Here is a 13,668-nt window from a genome sequence, read left to right on the forward strand (position 1 = left end):
GATCAGGAGTTCGATCGCTCATTATGATGTGCGCTGACCACCAGGGGGCTACATGAAACAAAGGAAGGCCCAGGATGGCAGCCAGAAGGCCCCAATCTGGCTGGACCTAGGGACCCTACCCTTGCATGAATTTCATGCACCGAGCCTCTAGTACAGCAGTTCTCAACCTGTGGGTCGCGACCCCTTTGAGGGTCGAATGACCCTTTCACAGGGGTTGCCTAAGACCATCGGAAAACACATATATAATTACATACTGTTTTTGTGATTAATCACTATGCTTTAATTATGTTCAATTTGTAACAATGAAAATACATCCTGCATATCAGATATTTACATTTTAAAGGGTCGTGGCATTAGGAAGGTTGAGAACCACTGCTCTAGTACTATTTGTAAAATGAAACAGAAAAATCCAATGAAGAAAAGTCTGTTCTGGGATGATATTCTCCATCACCTCACTGCTTAGAAAAGCAGAACTATACCAAATTCTCCCTGGGGCCTTAACTAGGGTGGAAAAAAAAGGGAACAATTAAAAGACATTAAATTAACATAAATAAAATATATTAACAATTTAGAAAGGGGAAAATTTTTGTGGTTGTTGTTAACCCTCACCAGAGGATATTTTTCCATAGACTTTTAGAAAGAGTGTGGGAGGCGGGGGAGAGAAACACCAATGTGAGAGAGACACATTGATTGGTTGCCTACCGTGCACCCAGACTGGGGCCAAGGATAGAACCTGCAACCCAGGTACATGCCCTTGACTGGAAATTAAACCTGAGACCCTTTGTTGCATGGGCCAACAGTCTAACCACTGAGAAACACTGGCCAGGGCTAGAAAGGTGAAGGGCTAGAAAGGGGAGATTTTTAAAAATTATTTCAAAAAATGGGGAATACATCCCTAGCCCAAGTCAGCACTGCTAGATAGCTAAGCCTTGGGCAGAGCCCATAGATCTGGCCCCTTAGGAACATCCCACTCAGGCTGTGAGGGAGGTGCCCTTAGTGTACCAGGCAATAATTCCTCTCTTCTTTTCCCCTTTCCCCCCTCTCCTTCGTCCTCTCTCTCTTTTCTCCTCTAACATCCCTTTTCCTCCCTCCTTCCCCCATGGTTTAAGGACTACTTGTGACTATAGTTAAAACTGTCCCACTGAAGCTGTGAGGGAGGTGCCCTTAGTGTACAAGGCAATAATTCCTCCCTTCTTTTCCCCTTTCCCCCGTCTCCTTCGTTCTCTCTCTCTTTTCTCCTCTAACCTCCTTCTCCCATGGTTTAAGGACTACTTGTGACTATAGTTAAAACTGATAAAACAGAATATACACAACATCATTCAAATTTCATCTAAATGATTTTATTCCCACTTTCTTCTCTCCTTACCCATCAGTTACTCTTCCACTTTATTGACATTTTTCTTTGTCACCCCTTTCCCTTAACATGTATATGTCAAGATGCCCATTTTATTGAAAACTTCAAATAACACACTTTTCATTAATTAAAAAGAAATATAGTAAGGCAAGAAAGATAAGAGAACTGTTCCTCTCCTTTCTCTGTTTCTCCATGAATATGTTCAATATTTCAAGAGAAGAATATAAGAAAATCAAGAAAGAACAAATATTTCTTTCAAATATTTGGATTTTTTTATCTAAAATTCATATACTTACTTTCTCTTTCTCACTAATTGGATTATGACCAAATGGGCACCTACAACAAAAGTGTCCAACATGCCCTTTACTGAGACAAGACGAGGTTGACTATCCTTCTATCATCACTTGGGTGAAACCAGGAAACGACTGCATGAAGGATGAACTTACTCTGATTAACTAATAACAAGCTTCAGTAGCCTGGTACCGCAAAATGTTTGGGGATATTTAATTACTTTTCATCAGTTGAAGTTAATGCTGTAACTCTAGACTTAAAAGAATTAAAAGTTAAAAACTATGCTCTCACATATTTGAGTTCTGTGCCATAAATTTCAATGCATAAGTCTTAAGATTATAAGAAAAGGCCACCTGAGCTGACTCTAGAACAAAACAGAATGCACGAAGAATGAACTTACTCTGATTAACTAATAACAAGCTTCAGTAGCCTGGGACCCCAAAATGTTTGGGGATATTTAATTATTTTTCATCAGTTGAGGTTAATGCTGTAAGTTCTAGACTTAAAAGGATTAAAAATTAAAAACTATGCTCTCACATATTTGAGTTCTGTGCCATAAATTTCAATGCATAAGTCTTAAGATTATAAGAAAAGGCCACCTGAGCTGACTCTAGAACAAAACAGAACAGGAATGTAAGCCGCTAAGAGTGGGAATTAGCCAAGACTACATTGCTTAACATTCCCCCTCCCTAGAGTCGCTCATTTAATCAGAGCTCATTTTAAATTCTGACCTATAAGATAAGTCAAGAAGCATATAAGCTAATTTGATTATAACCCTAATCCGTTGGACCAGCATCTATCAATTGGCTACTGTGCCTAAAATATTTATTTGCCCAATTCTTACTCTGTTGCAGCAGGATTAAGACTTCAATCTCTAAGATTTGTTATTTTTTTTTAACAGAGGTCATCGCCCGGCTGGTGTGGTTCAGTGGTTGAACATCAACCCATGAACGATAAGAAAAGGCCACCTGAGCTGACTGTAGAACAAAACAGAACAGGAATGTAAGCAGCTAAGAGTGGGAATTAGCCAAGACTACATTGTTTAACATTCCCCCTCCCTAGAGTCACTCATTTAATCAGAGCTCATTTTAAGTTCTGACCTATAACATACGTCAAGAAGCATATAAGCTAATTTGATTCTAACCCTAATCCGTTCGACCGGCATCTATCAATTGGCTATTGTGCCTAAAATATTTATTTGCCTAATTTTCTCTGTTGCAGCAGGATTAAAACTTCAATCTCTAAGATTTGTTATTTTTTTTAAAAGAGGTCATCGCCCGGCTGGTGTGGTTCAGTGTTTGAACATCGACCCATGAACCAAGAGGTCACCAGTTCAATTCCTGGTCAGGGCACATGCCCAGGTTGCAAGTTCGATCTCCAATAGGGGGCATGCAGGAGGCAGCCAATCAATGTTTCTTTTTATTGATGTTTCTATCTCTCTATCCCTCTCCCTTCCTCTCTCTATAAAATCACTAAGAACATATTTTTTTAAAAAGTCACAGATACATACAGACTGAAGATAAAAGGATGGAAAAAGATATTCAATGAAAAACAGAAATAAATTTTTAAAAGCTGGGGTAGCAATACTCATACCAGACAAAACAGACTTTAAAACAAAGTCTATAAGATGAGACAAAGAAGAACCCAGCAATTCTCCTGGGCACTCACCTGAAGAAAATGAAATACTAGCCCTAGCCAGTTTGGCTCAGTGGATAGAGGACTGAAAAGTCCTGGGTTCAATTCCGGTCCAGGGCACATGCCTGGTTGCAGGCTCGATCCCCAATAGGGGGCGTGCAGGAGGCAGCCTATCAATGATTCTCTCTCATCATTGATGTTTCTATCTCTCTCTCCCTCTCCCTTCCTCTCTGAAATCAATAAAAAACATATTTTTTTTTAAAAAGATATATGCAGCCCTATGTTCGTTGAAGCATTATTTACAATAGTCATGATATGGAAGCAACTTAGGTGTCCTTTAATAAAGGAATGGACTAGAATATTACTGGAATATTATTCAGCCATGAAAAAAATGAAACTTTGCCATTTCACTTATATGTAGATTCCAAGAAACTTAACAAATGAACAAACAAAACAGACTCACAGATACAGAAAAACTGATAGTTGCCAGAGGGTTGGACAGTGGGAGGATGGGCAAAAGGTAAAGGGGATACAGGGGCACAAACTTATAACATAAATAAGTCACGGGGGTGCAGAGTACAGCATGGGGAATACAGTCAATAATGTCACAATAACTTTGTATGGTGACAGATGATTACTGAATTTTTCATGAACACTTTGTAAGTTACATAAACGTCAAGTCACTATTTGTACACCTGAAACTAGTATAATTTATATATCTACCATATTTTAATGAAAAGAACTTTATATTCCAGAATAAAATTTTCAGAAAAAGAGATCACACTTTCCAGGTAGATCAGGATTTGAACCCTTGCTGCCTGAGTCTGAGGTTATGTGTAACGACTAAATTAAACACCTCAGAGGGTTGTCAGAATGACTAAATGGTTCCATGTATACACACAGTAAGAATATTCTTGCCAGCACTGTGATGGGCCCTAGGAGTGAGCAACACAGCTTTTGTGCACAAACAGCTCAACTACTGTTCTGACATTTACAGCAAAGGCAGTCTCCTTATGCTCAATCATCCAATTCATGAAATACCCATAAGACTGGTCTAGTTCCACATGCCTGGCACATGGCAGACCCCCATAGGTAACTACAGAATGCTAGTGCTGCGGTTCCCGTGGGAGTCACCCTCATCTGTGCTTCTAGTTCTCTCTAGCTCCTCAAATCCACTCATTTGTGACTTGATTACCCACCTGGAACCATAACAGTTATGTCCCAGATGACATGGGCAACCCTCTGTGACACCCTCACCACCCCCAGATACCCAGCCACCACAGGGGCATCTCTTCATCAAAAACCTTGCTTCCCTTAGGTGCACCTCAGAAATGGGAAAATCCTGTCAGAGCCTTCAGCTCCAAAGGTCCCCATCCACCCCCACGCTCACATCGGCCTGCCTCTGCCCTACCCTGTGGAAAAGTCCCACTCGCATTAAGTGCATGGTGCCTGTAAGATGAGACAAAGCCTGGGAGAGAGGAGGTAAATGGCTGGCATCCTTCGTTAGAACTCACAGTATATTTCCTCACAAAAGCTGAGGATCTTAACCCTTTCTCTCTTGCCAACACGCCAGAGGATTCAGCGCCCTGCAGTGACAGCCCCTCCCTGCAGAAGTGATTCTTCATGAGGGGGTGGTGGCATGGACTCCCCGAAGGACGTATCAGGATATTGGAAAAGGGTGGTGAGAGGGGGAGACCTAGAACACCTCGCAGGTAATTCCGATCTGCCCCCTGGAATGAGAACCGCTTTTATAGAAGGTCATTAGCTGCTATTACATTATTGGGGCCACTCCTATGCTACATGATGATTCCAATAGGACTTGTAGAATCGCTTAAGAATATAAGCACAATTTAAAAAATGTTTCTATGTGAGAAAACTCTTTCCAAGTCCCAAACAACAGACTTAAAACATTACCTACTTCCAATTTGTGGCTGTCTATAAAAGGGGGGAGAAAGTGACTAATAGTTAACCGTGAAGTCCTCTGGGTTCTTCAGCTGAGACTCACAGAAGCGTTGCAGTGAGATCCAATATCTCCATGAAATTTTACGCAAATTTTGTGTTCATCTGTATTTTTCTGGAGAGCTTATATCATATGAGCCATGGCACACAAATAAATATTATTTTAAGAACTGCAACTATTAACTGCTTCACAGACAGAGAAATGTATATACGTAAGTACCAATTTCTGGGTCATATTTACAAGATGTAAAATGAGTCTGGACTTCTGTCTCTACAATACACCTTTATTCTCATCTAACCCTCTGGCATCCACATAAATCTGATGCCACAACTTGGTTCAAATCTTGGTGGAGGGGGGAAAAAAATCTTCCAGAGAATTGCAGCTTTCCCATGCCCTAACATATAAATATTGGCGTATTTCTTAAGCAGCTGAGATTTTTTAGAGTCCAATAATAGGTTATCCTAATGTCACAGAATGTGCTATAATCACTGGGTACACCTCCATCATCACCCATAGGCCACGCACCAAATAATTACAGATGCCTGAAATGCATGTGACCTGCTCTAGAATTTAAACTGGTAAGCTGTGATTCAGGGCTATCCAATCAGTTACTGCACAGTAAAGCATGCAAAACAATTCCACGACGTGAAAGAAATAGAAACTGACCTTCATGAGATGCTGATTTATCCATTTTGTAAACGTTTTCTTTTGAACTTTGTCCCGTTCATCTGCAAGGGGAGAAAAAGACATAAAACAAGGTTGGTAAACTCCATGAGTAGACTTTAATTGTGATCAAGCATAAAAACAAAAATAAGGTATTCAAAAGAGCACTGTTTAGCACATTTGAATTTTCTTGTTGAATTCTGGCAACTGTAGGCTGTCTGTAAGAAGTGTTAAAGAGCTGTGTTCTATCAGACTGGTCTCTTCCCAGAGCTGTAATTGACAACATTGCTCCTTTAAACAAATGTCCTCTGCATTCTGTAGCATAAGCCCCCAATCACCACCACCACCACCACCACCAAGATGTCTAATCTAAGCTTTTCACCTTCAGGGAAGTCCCTGCACTGAATTGCCCAAAGTGTTTCACCAGGTGTTACATCCCACTGGGTCTTCACATTCATATGAGAGAGGGATAGGCAGTTTCATTACCATTTTCAGAAAGAAAGGCTCAGAGAAGTTAGAAGAACTGTCCATGATTATTCAACAAATGGTTTAAAATTGTAATAAAAGACAGGACTGCATTCTGGTCCTCTGGTTTAGTTACTAACCATGCTGCTTCTCCCTTAGATGCCCATTTTAAATTGTCTGGTAAAAAAAAAAAAAATACATCCCACCTAGATCCTCACTAAGGAGAGGGATACCGCCCCCCTGTGGCTGCTAGAGCCAGGAGGCAGAGACCACGGGAGACGGCTGCTGATGATGGAAGGAGAAAGACTATTGGAATGCTCTGGTTCATCAAGTTCGTATTTCAAAAGAGAATCTTAATCTTCCAAGGTCTAGAGTGCACATGCAGTGCTACACTACTTTCTTCCTCCCTGCGTCTAAGGAGGCAATCCCCTACTTTCTCATTTCCTTCCATCCTCCTCTCTGTGTCTGGGGACACCTCTCTTTTTCACTGGTCTTCTTTCCTCTCTCACCACAGTCCAGACATTCTTGGTCCTTTCCCTAGGGCTCTCTTCATCTCTTCCTTCTCATTCTTTATCCGTGAACCTTCTTAAACTATTTTAATGAAACCAAAGTTTCTTTAAAATGCTTGTCCTACTTATTAAAAGTATGTATGTACTTTACAATAATTTAAATATAAACACAAATACAAAAATAAATCAGTTGGGAAATATATCTGTACGACAAAGGTTACTAATATTAATACCAAAAAAAAGAAATTAAAAAATGAACTTCTTAATGTATATAGACATGTAATCCATTGAAAAAATTAATGCCCACAGGTACTCAACCTCTCTAGCAAATAACAGTAGTAATATAAAATAACACAAATCAAGTTTTCTAACCTATATAATTGTCAAGATTTTAATTTTAAAAATATTGATGTTGACAAGGAAACAGGGAAAAGGCACACATAACATACATATCGCTAGTGGAAAATTAAACCAGATTTAATTTGGTTTAAATCTTTTGGACACTACTCAATACTATAACCACTAGTCACATTTGGCTATTTAAGTTTACACCAAAGTTGGCCTAAGATATTGGACAATACAGATATAGGATGTTCCCACATCACAGAAATTTCTACTAGACATCACTGCTCTAGAGCAATTTGCCACTAAATATCAAAAGCCTTAAAAATATACACACTCTTTCCCCGCAAGTCTACTTCTAAAATTTGGTTGTGTGCAAAATGTTTCTATAAGAATATAAATCCTAGTGTTTACAATAGCAAAAGAAAAGCTCTGCAAAAAATATGTGTTCAGTGATCAGAAAATGGTTAAATAAATTTTAGTAAAGCAATTCAATGGTCTGTTCAGATTCAATTTTCTGCCAAGCTACTCAATGATGGCATATTACTCAGAGTTCTTCTACACTTTAAACCAACATGAAAGGGCAGAAAAAGGAATCAAATAAACCTAGTTTGTATTTCATAAGCACTTATTCTCCAAAGTACCTCCTTCAAACTCTTTCTGTTTCCTGCCATCATCAGGGAGAAACAACATCAAAGACATATAAGCATAGCCTATCCTTTGGTCTGTCCATAACAAATTCATTCTCAGTGCCCCAAACATCTAGTTTACTTCTTGACTTAATTAACACTGGGTGTTAAAAAATTGGAAAAGAGTTTGCAGAAAGCAGACCTAGAAGACAGAGGCTTGCTGAATCTGAATATGAATGCCCAGAATGTATGCTAAAATTGTTAAATTTGCCTGATTCCCAATGTAAAATCCCCAGACACTTTGCTTATAACTACTCCGCCAAGATCAATAATATTAATAATTAATAACCAACATTATCATCCACAAAATATTTATTAATCATCTGTTGGCCCCCTCTGGGGCATCATCTACACCTCACTCCTCTTTGTCTACCCCATAGTAGATATTATAATGTTTTTATGCACTCAACAAATAAATATCACAATGTGAATTATGTTTCAAAAAGGATAATCCAACTCAGAATAACAATGTATAATCATTTATATAACAACAGTAGATATACCACTGAATCTCTTAAAGCAAAATATGGTGCCTTAAATGTCTTTCAGCCTTGCTATTGTTCATGCATTCAGAATAAACCTAAAGTATTCATTAGTATCTAGGGCAAGAGCAAAGGGAAGCAATCCACTAGTCCTCCTTCCTGACAAAATGCAGATTCTATACTTCCCTCATTACCCAGTCATTCATTCCAGCATCTATCAAGTCCTTGGATGAGCCCAGTGCCACAGAGGCACAGAGACCACATGGCTAGACAGAAAGAGCACAGGTCCTTGCTCTCTGCAGCTCATCACCTAGAGGGCACCTGACAAGAAGGCAGTGTGGTAAGCATGCCAACTGCACAAAGGATGCGACACTCACCATGCAAGTAAGCACAAATGAGAGGAAGACCAACCCTGACCAGGGCAGTCAGGTGGGGCTTAAAGGGAAGGAAGTAGAGTAGCAAGACAGAAGCCGACCATGTGCAGTGTTCTCCATCAAAAAGAAACCCTGGTTTGCCCTGGCCAGTGTGGCTCAGTTGGTTGGAGCGTTGTCCTGTACAAAGGAGGTGGCAGGTTCGATTCCAATCAGGGCAAATACCCGGGTTGTGGGTTTGGTCCCCAGTTGGGGCACATGTTGGAGGCAACTGATAGGTGTTTCTTTCTCTCTCTCTCTCTCTCTCTCTCTCTCTCTCTCTCTCTCTCCTCCAATAAAAAAAGAAAAAGAAAATCCTGGTTTAAAAATTTCAGACTGAAAGAGCCCTAGTTAGAACCCAAGCATTGAGATTCCCTCCAGAGTTGCTTCCATTACCCCAAGATACTGTCATCCTTCCAATGGAAGTGCTCAACACACCTCAATCTCAGTCACAGACTGGGTGCTGAGGAATGTGGCCCTGCTGTGTGATGTGAACTTTGGACAAGTAAATGCAAACAATGGGACTTCTGTGCCAAAGTCTACTACTCATATCACATTTTCAGCATTTCTAAGCCTCCAGCACAAGAAAAGAGTGGACAAAATAAAGATTACTTCCTAGGCAATATCCATATTATTCCCACCCAATAATAATCTAGGATCCTAAAGTAAAATAATCAAGAAAAAAAACATTAAAATGTATAATTAATTTAAAATCTGTATAAGTAAAGAATAGAAAGCTTCCATGTCAAGTTTATTAATTTATTGAATCATAATATAATAATATGAACTCTAACAATAATGTTTTCTTCCCATTAAATTTAACATGTTGTATGTGTATTATGTAAAATCCTGTCCTCTTGGTATATAACAGTTAATAAAATCTATTTCTTTCTTCTAAATTAAAAAAAACTGGTCCCCATCAAAAAATTTAACAATAATTCATTATTATCAATAACCCAAGTATTCACATTATCCCAATTATTTAAATTTTTTTCAAAAGTTCTTTTGTTTAATTGAAACCCAAATAAAGTCCATAAATTGTGATTAGTTAAAAAAACACAAAAATAAATTAAAACTGGTCCTATATTTTAAGGAACATGAAGAAGTAGAACATACGTTCTGAAGACCAATCGCTTATTCATTAATTTCTTACCCATGTGGTACAGCGAGAAAGCTGATTTAATCAAATAATTTACCTCCAAGTACGGTTGAGACATTCACTTAAATAATTAACTATAAAGAGGTTACTTTGATCACTGAGGTTTTGCCTATGGTGGTTACTGACAGAAGCTCAAAAGTATGCTTAAAATGTTAGATGGGTGCTAAGTATTTGACAGGTTAATACTAAGATAATATTTTAGGATTATGATCTACAACTAAAGTTCATAAGTAAGGTACCAAAACTAAAGCTAACTAAACAACACACATAATTCATAAATTCTGATACTGTTTTCTAACAGTAACAATCCAAATCTCTTTTTAACCACGGTAAACCTTGATCGGTCCCATTCAAGTATACCAAGGGGAGTTCTTTAACACTAGGCTCCCAAAATGCTACCACAATGAGGAAAGAGTTAATGTGGACCTTGAGGGCCTCAACTTTCTTCAGGAAAGCAACTTATAATCAGAGAATAATTTCTAGTCTGGGGAGACTGTGATTTACCACTTTCCATATGCACTATTCCAAAAAGGGCGTATTCCCGATCGCACCATCTAATTTCCCAATTACCAGCCTCATAATGGTTCTTTATTTCATTTAAGTGAGGGATGTCCAACGCTGAGATTTATATTTACGGCAATGTTGCTATGACAACAAAAAGGGGACATTATTCCTGGGATTTAAACCGATTCAACTGGTTTTATAGACTACCCAGTTGTTTTTCTGGATAAAGTTTTAAAACATTCCTCTATCGGAAAATTACTTCATCTACAGACTAAGTTTTAAACGAAAATATAGTACAACGTGGCTGGAAATACGTAATAACACAGAATGCAATGAATAACAGAATTTGGGAAAAACAGATGTACAAAAAAGAGCATTAATTATTTTACAACTTACACCTACTGGTTTTCAGTAAAATCCAATCCTTAGTATTACATCACGTACATAGCATCGAGATTATTTAAAGGCATATGCTATGCACAACAAGAGGAAGGGAAATTCTCTCTCGGAGCCTGTTCAGGTTTCTGAAAGGTGCCCCACAGCCATGCAAACTAACACTGACAGTGCTGCTGGCTGTCCTTCCTGGGAGCTGCAAACATGAAAGTGACATTGCAAGGGAGACTACTGACCCATACAGCACATCAGCCCCGCCAGCTTTGCGTTCCAGTCTTGGTCATGTCTCATGAGCTGCCCCATCATTCTGCAAGGAATCGGTCCAACAGGTCCCTACACTCTCTCCGTACAAACTCCGACGTGCCCGAGTCCTACTAACTATCTATGCAGAAAGGAAAACACGGACTAGACACTCCCACTTGCCAGCTGAAAACTTGTCGACTCCCCCTTTTAAACAAACATTAGCAAAGCCAGCCTCCTTCATTTTTGGGAAGGGGACACATGCAGGATTACTAAAAAGAAACTAAATTAGCTATTTCTCCTTTTAATCTTAAAGACATCCATACCAAGTCCCTTAAAAAGAGTTCTGATTCTCTAACTTTCTTGGCAATGAGGCAAAACAATAGGTTGTTAGTTAGATTTCTCTGCTGAACCAGCTCATCACATTCTCTCTTCTAACACCCCCGGCAGAATTCCCCTGGAACAGAAACAACAGCCAGCCTAACTTGTTTAACAATTCCTAATATGCCTGCTAGGAGGTGATTTGGAAAGCTCAATTTATAATCCAAACACATATCCTTCAGGGGAATACCACTACCAAGTATTCCTTTACGCATACTTCACATACGCAGGTGTCCCCCCAAATAAAATGTATACATACTTTAACAGTTGATAACTCAGTTGATGTTTCTTTAATCATGTAAAATAAATGTGTATACATTTGGGGTGGGGGGGGACATCCTGCAGTTTCACTTGCATCTCAACACTTCTTTGAGTTGGATGGTACATGTTCATCTTAAAGATGTAAAAACCAAGGTTTCAAGAGGTTAAGAAACTAACCTAAAATTCCACAGCCTAAGTGGGATCTTAAAGCTGATTTCCAAAACCCAGTTCTGTTCTCTGTCATCAAACATTAGAAGCCCTAATTTAATAATGTAGGGAAAACAAGGAGTCTCTAACTTGTAAGGACTTCACTTCTGAGCATGAAGAAATGAAAAAATGAGAACCCTTATTCCAAAGAAGCAACAGACCAAGTATCTTCAACACTCCTATGTTTGTCTGAAACATCAGACAACTAGACCTTCCTGAATAGAAACTGTACAAACAGTAACTCCAAAATAACAAACATCACACAAAAAAGCATCACTATTTTCAGCAACAGAAAACCAGCAAATTCCATCACTCCAAGGAAAAGACACTGCTAGATTAATCACTGCAAATATGTTTTGAAGCATCCATATATGACTTCTAACTCGATTGTAAATCTATAATAATAAAAGCGTAACATGCTAATTAGACTGGACAGCCAAATGTCCTTTTGGATGTCATTCCGGATGTCCTTCCGGACGAAGCCACAGTGGTAGGGGCTGAGGCAGAGGCGGTTGGGGCGATCAGGCAGGCAGGAGAGTGGTTAGGGGCAATCAGGCAGGCAGGCGAGTGGTTATAGGCAATGAGGCAGGCAAGCAGAGGCAGTTAGGGGTGATCAGGCAGGCAGGTGAGTGGTTAGAAGAGATCAGTCAGGCAGGTGAGTGGTTAGGGGCGATGGTTAGGGGCAATGAGGCAGGCAGGCAGAGGCAGTTAGGGAAGATCAGGCAAGCAGGCAAGTGGTTAGGGGAGATCAGGCAGGCAGGTGAGCGGTTAGGGGTGATCAGGCAGGCAGGTGAGCAGTTATAGGCAGGCAGGCAGAGGCAGTTAGGGGTGATCAGGCAGGCAGGTGAGCAGTTAGGGAGATCAGGCCTAAAGGCCTAAGGCAGTTAGGGGTGATCAGGCAGGTCTCAGATTGTGAGAGGTTGCAGGCCAGGCTGAGGGACCCCCACCCCCCCCCCAATGCACGAATTTTGTGCACCAGGCCTGAGTATATTATAAAAGAAAAAAAGTGTATCAGCTTCTGCTGAGAAGTTGAAAGTATGTATCTGCTTAGTCAGTACCCCTTCACTTCCTTTCTCTCTCTTTCTAATGGTTTTTGTTTTAGAGCCCCTGCCTCCACTACAGAAAAGCCTGAACCCACCTATTTCCATGGAAGAGGATTATAGTATTAATAGCAAATATTTAGGGAGCACTTACTATGTGTCAGGTATTATTCAATTATAGACATAGACTGCCTTATCCTCACAACAACCCTGGGAGATTATGCCCATTTACAGAAAAAGAAGCTGAGGCACTTTAGAGGTTAAATAACTTACCCAGACTGCTAATCAAGGCAAGAGGTGGAGAGAGATGTACATGGTTTGCAAAAGCATGTTCAATATTAGCATTTCATACTTGGAAAACAAAATGCTAACTTTTTAAAAATAAGCTGACAGAAAGTAAGGAGTGAAGCTTGGCAGCATCTTCAAAGGTGAGGATACACAAAAGGTGGGATTTCAATTCTGCAGATCAGTGATTCTAAAGCGTGGAAGAAGGGGAACCACGATGCTCTATTAAGAGTAGGCCAAGCATGAGGTTTCTATGTTGTTATTAATAAGTATCAGATGTGAATTTTAAAAGACTAAAAAACATACATTGCAAAAGGCTCTATCTCAAAAAGAAAGAAAGAAAGAAAGAAAGAAAGAAAGAAAGAAAGAAAGAAAGAAAGAAAGAAAGAAAGAAAGAA

At 39.5% G+C, this 13,668-nt stretch overlaps 1 protein-coding gene across 17 annotated transcripts in view; it reads right to left on the reverse strand.

Moving 5' to 3' along the window:
- Positions 1–13,668, reverse strand: part of DST (dystonin) — a 448,713-nt gene that overhangs the window by 261,335 nt on the left and 173,710 nt on the right. For all 17 annotated transcript variants that reach the window (XM_014537311.1, XM_005863309.2, XM_014537308.1 and 14 more), the window contains one exon: positions 5,907–5,968. In XM_014537311.1, the coding sequence (XP_014392797.1) occupies positions 5,907–5,968 (62 nt within the window). The remainder of the gene's footprint in view (positions 1–5,906; positions 5,969–13,668) is intronic.

This window comes from Myotis brandtii, unplaced genomic scaffold (genome assembly GCF_000412655.1).
Source record: "Myotis brandtii unplaced genomic scaffold, ASM41265v1 scaffold176, whole genome shotgun sequence".
NCBI lineage: Eukaryota > Metazoa > Chordata > Mammalia > Chiroptera > Vespertilionidae > Myotis > Myotis brandtii.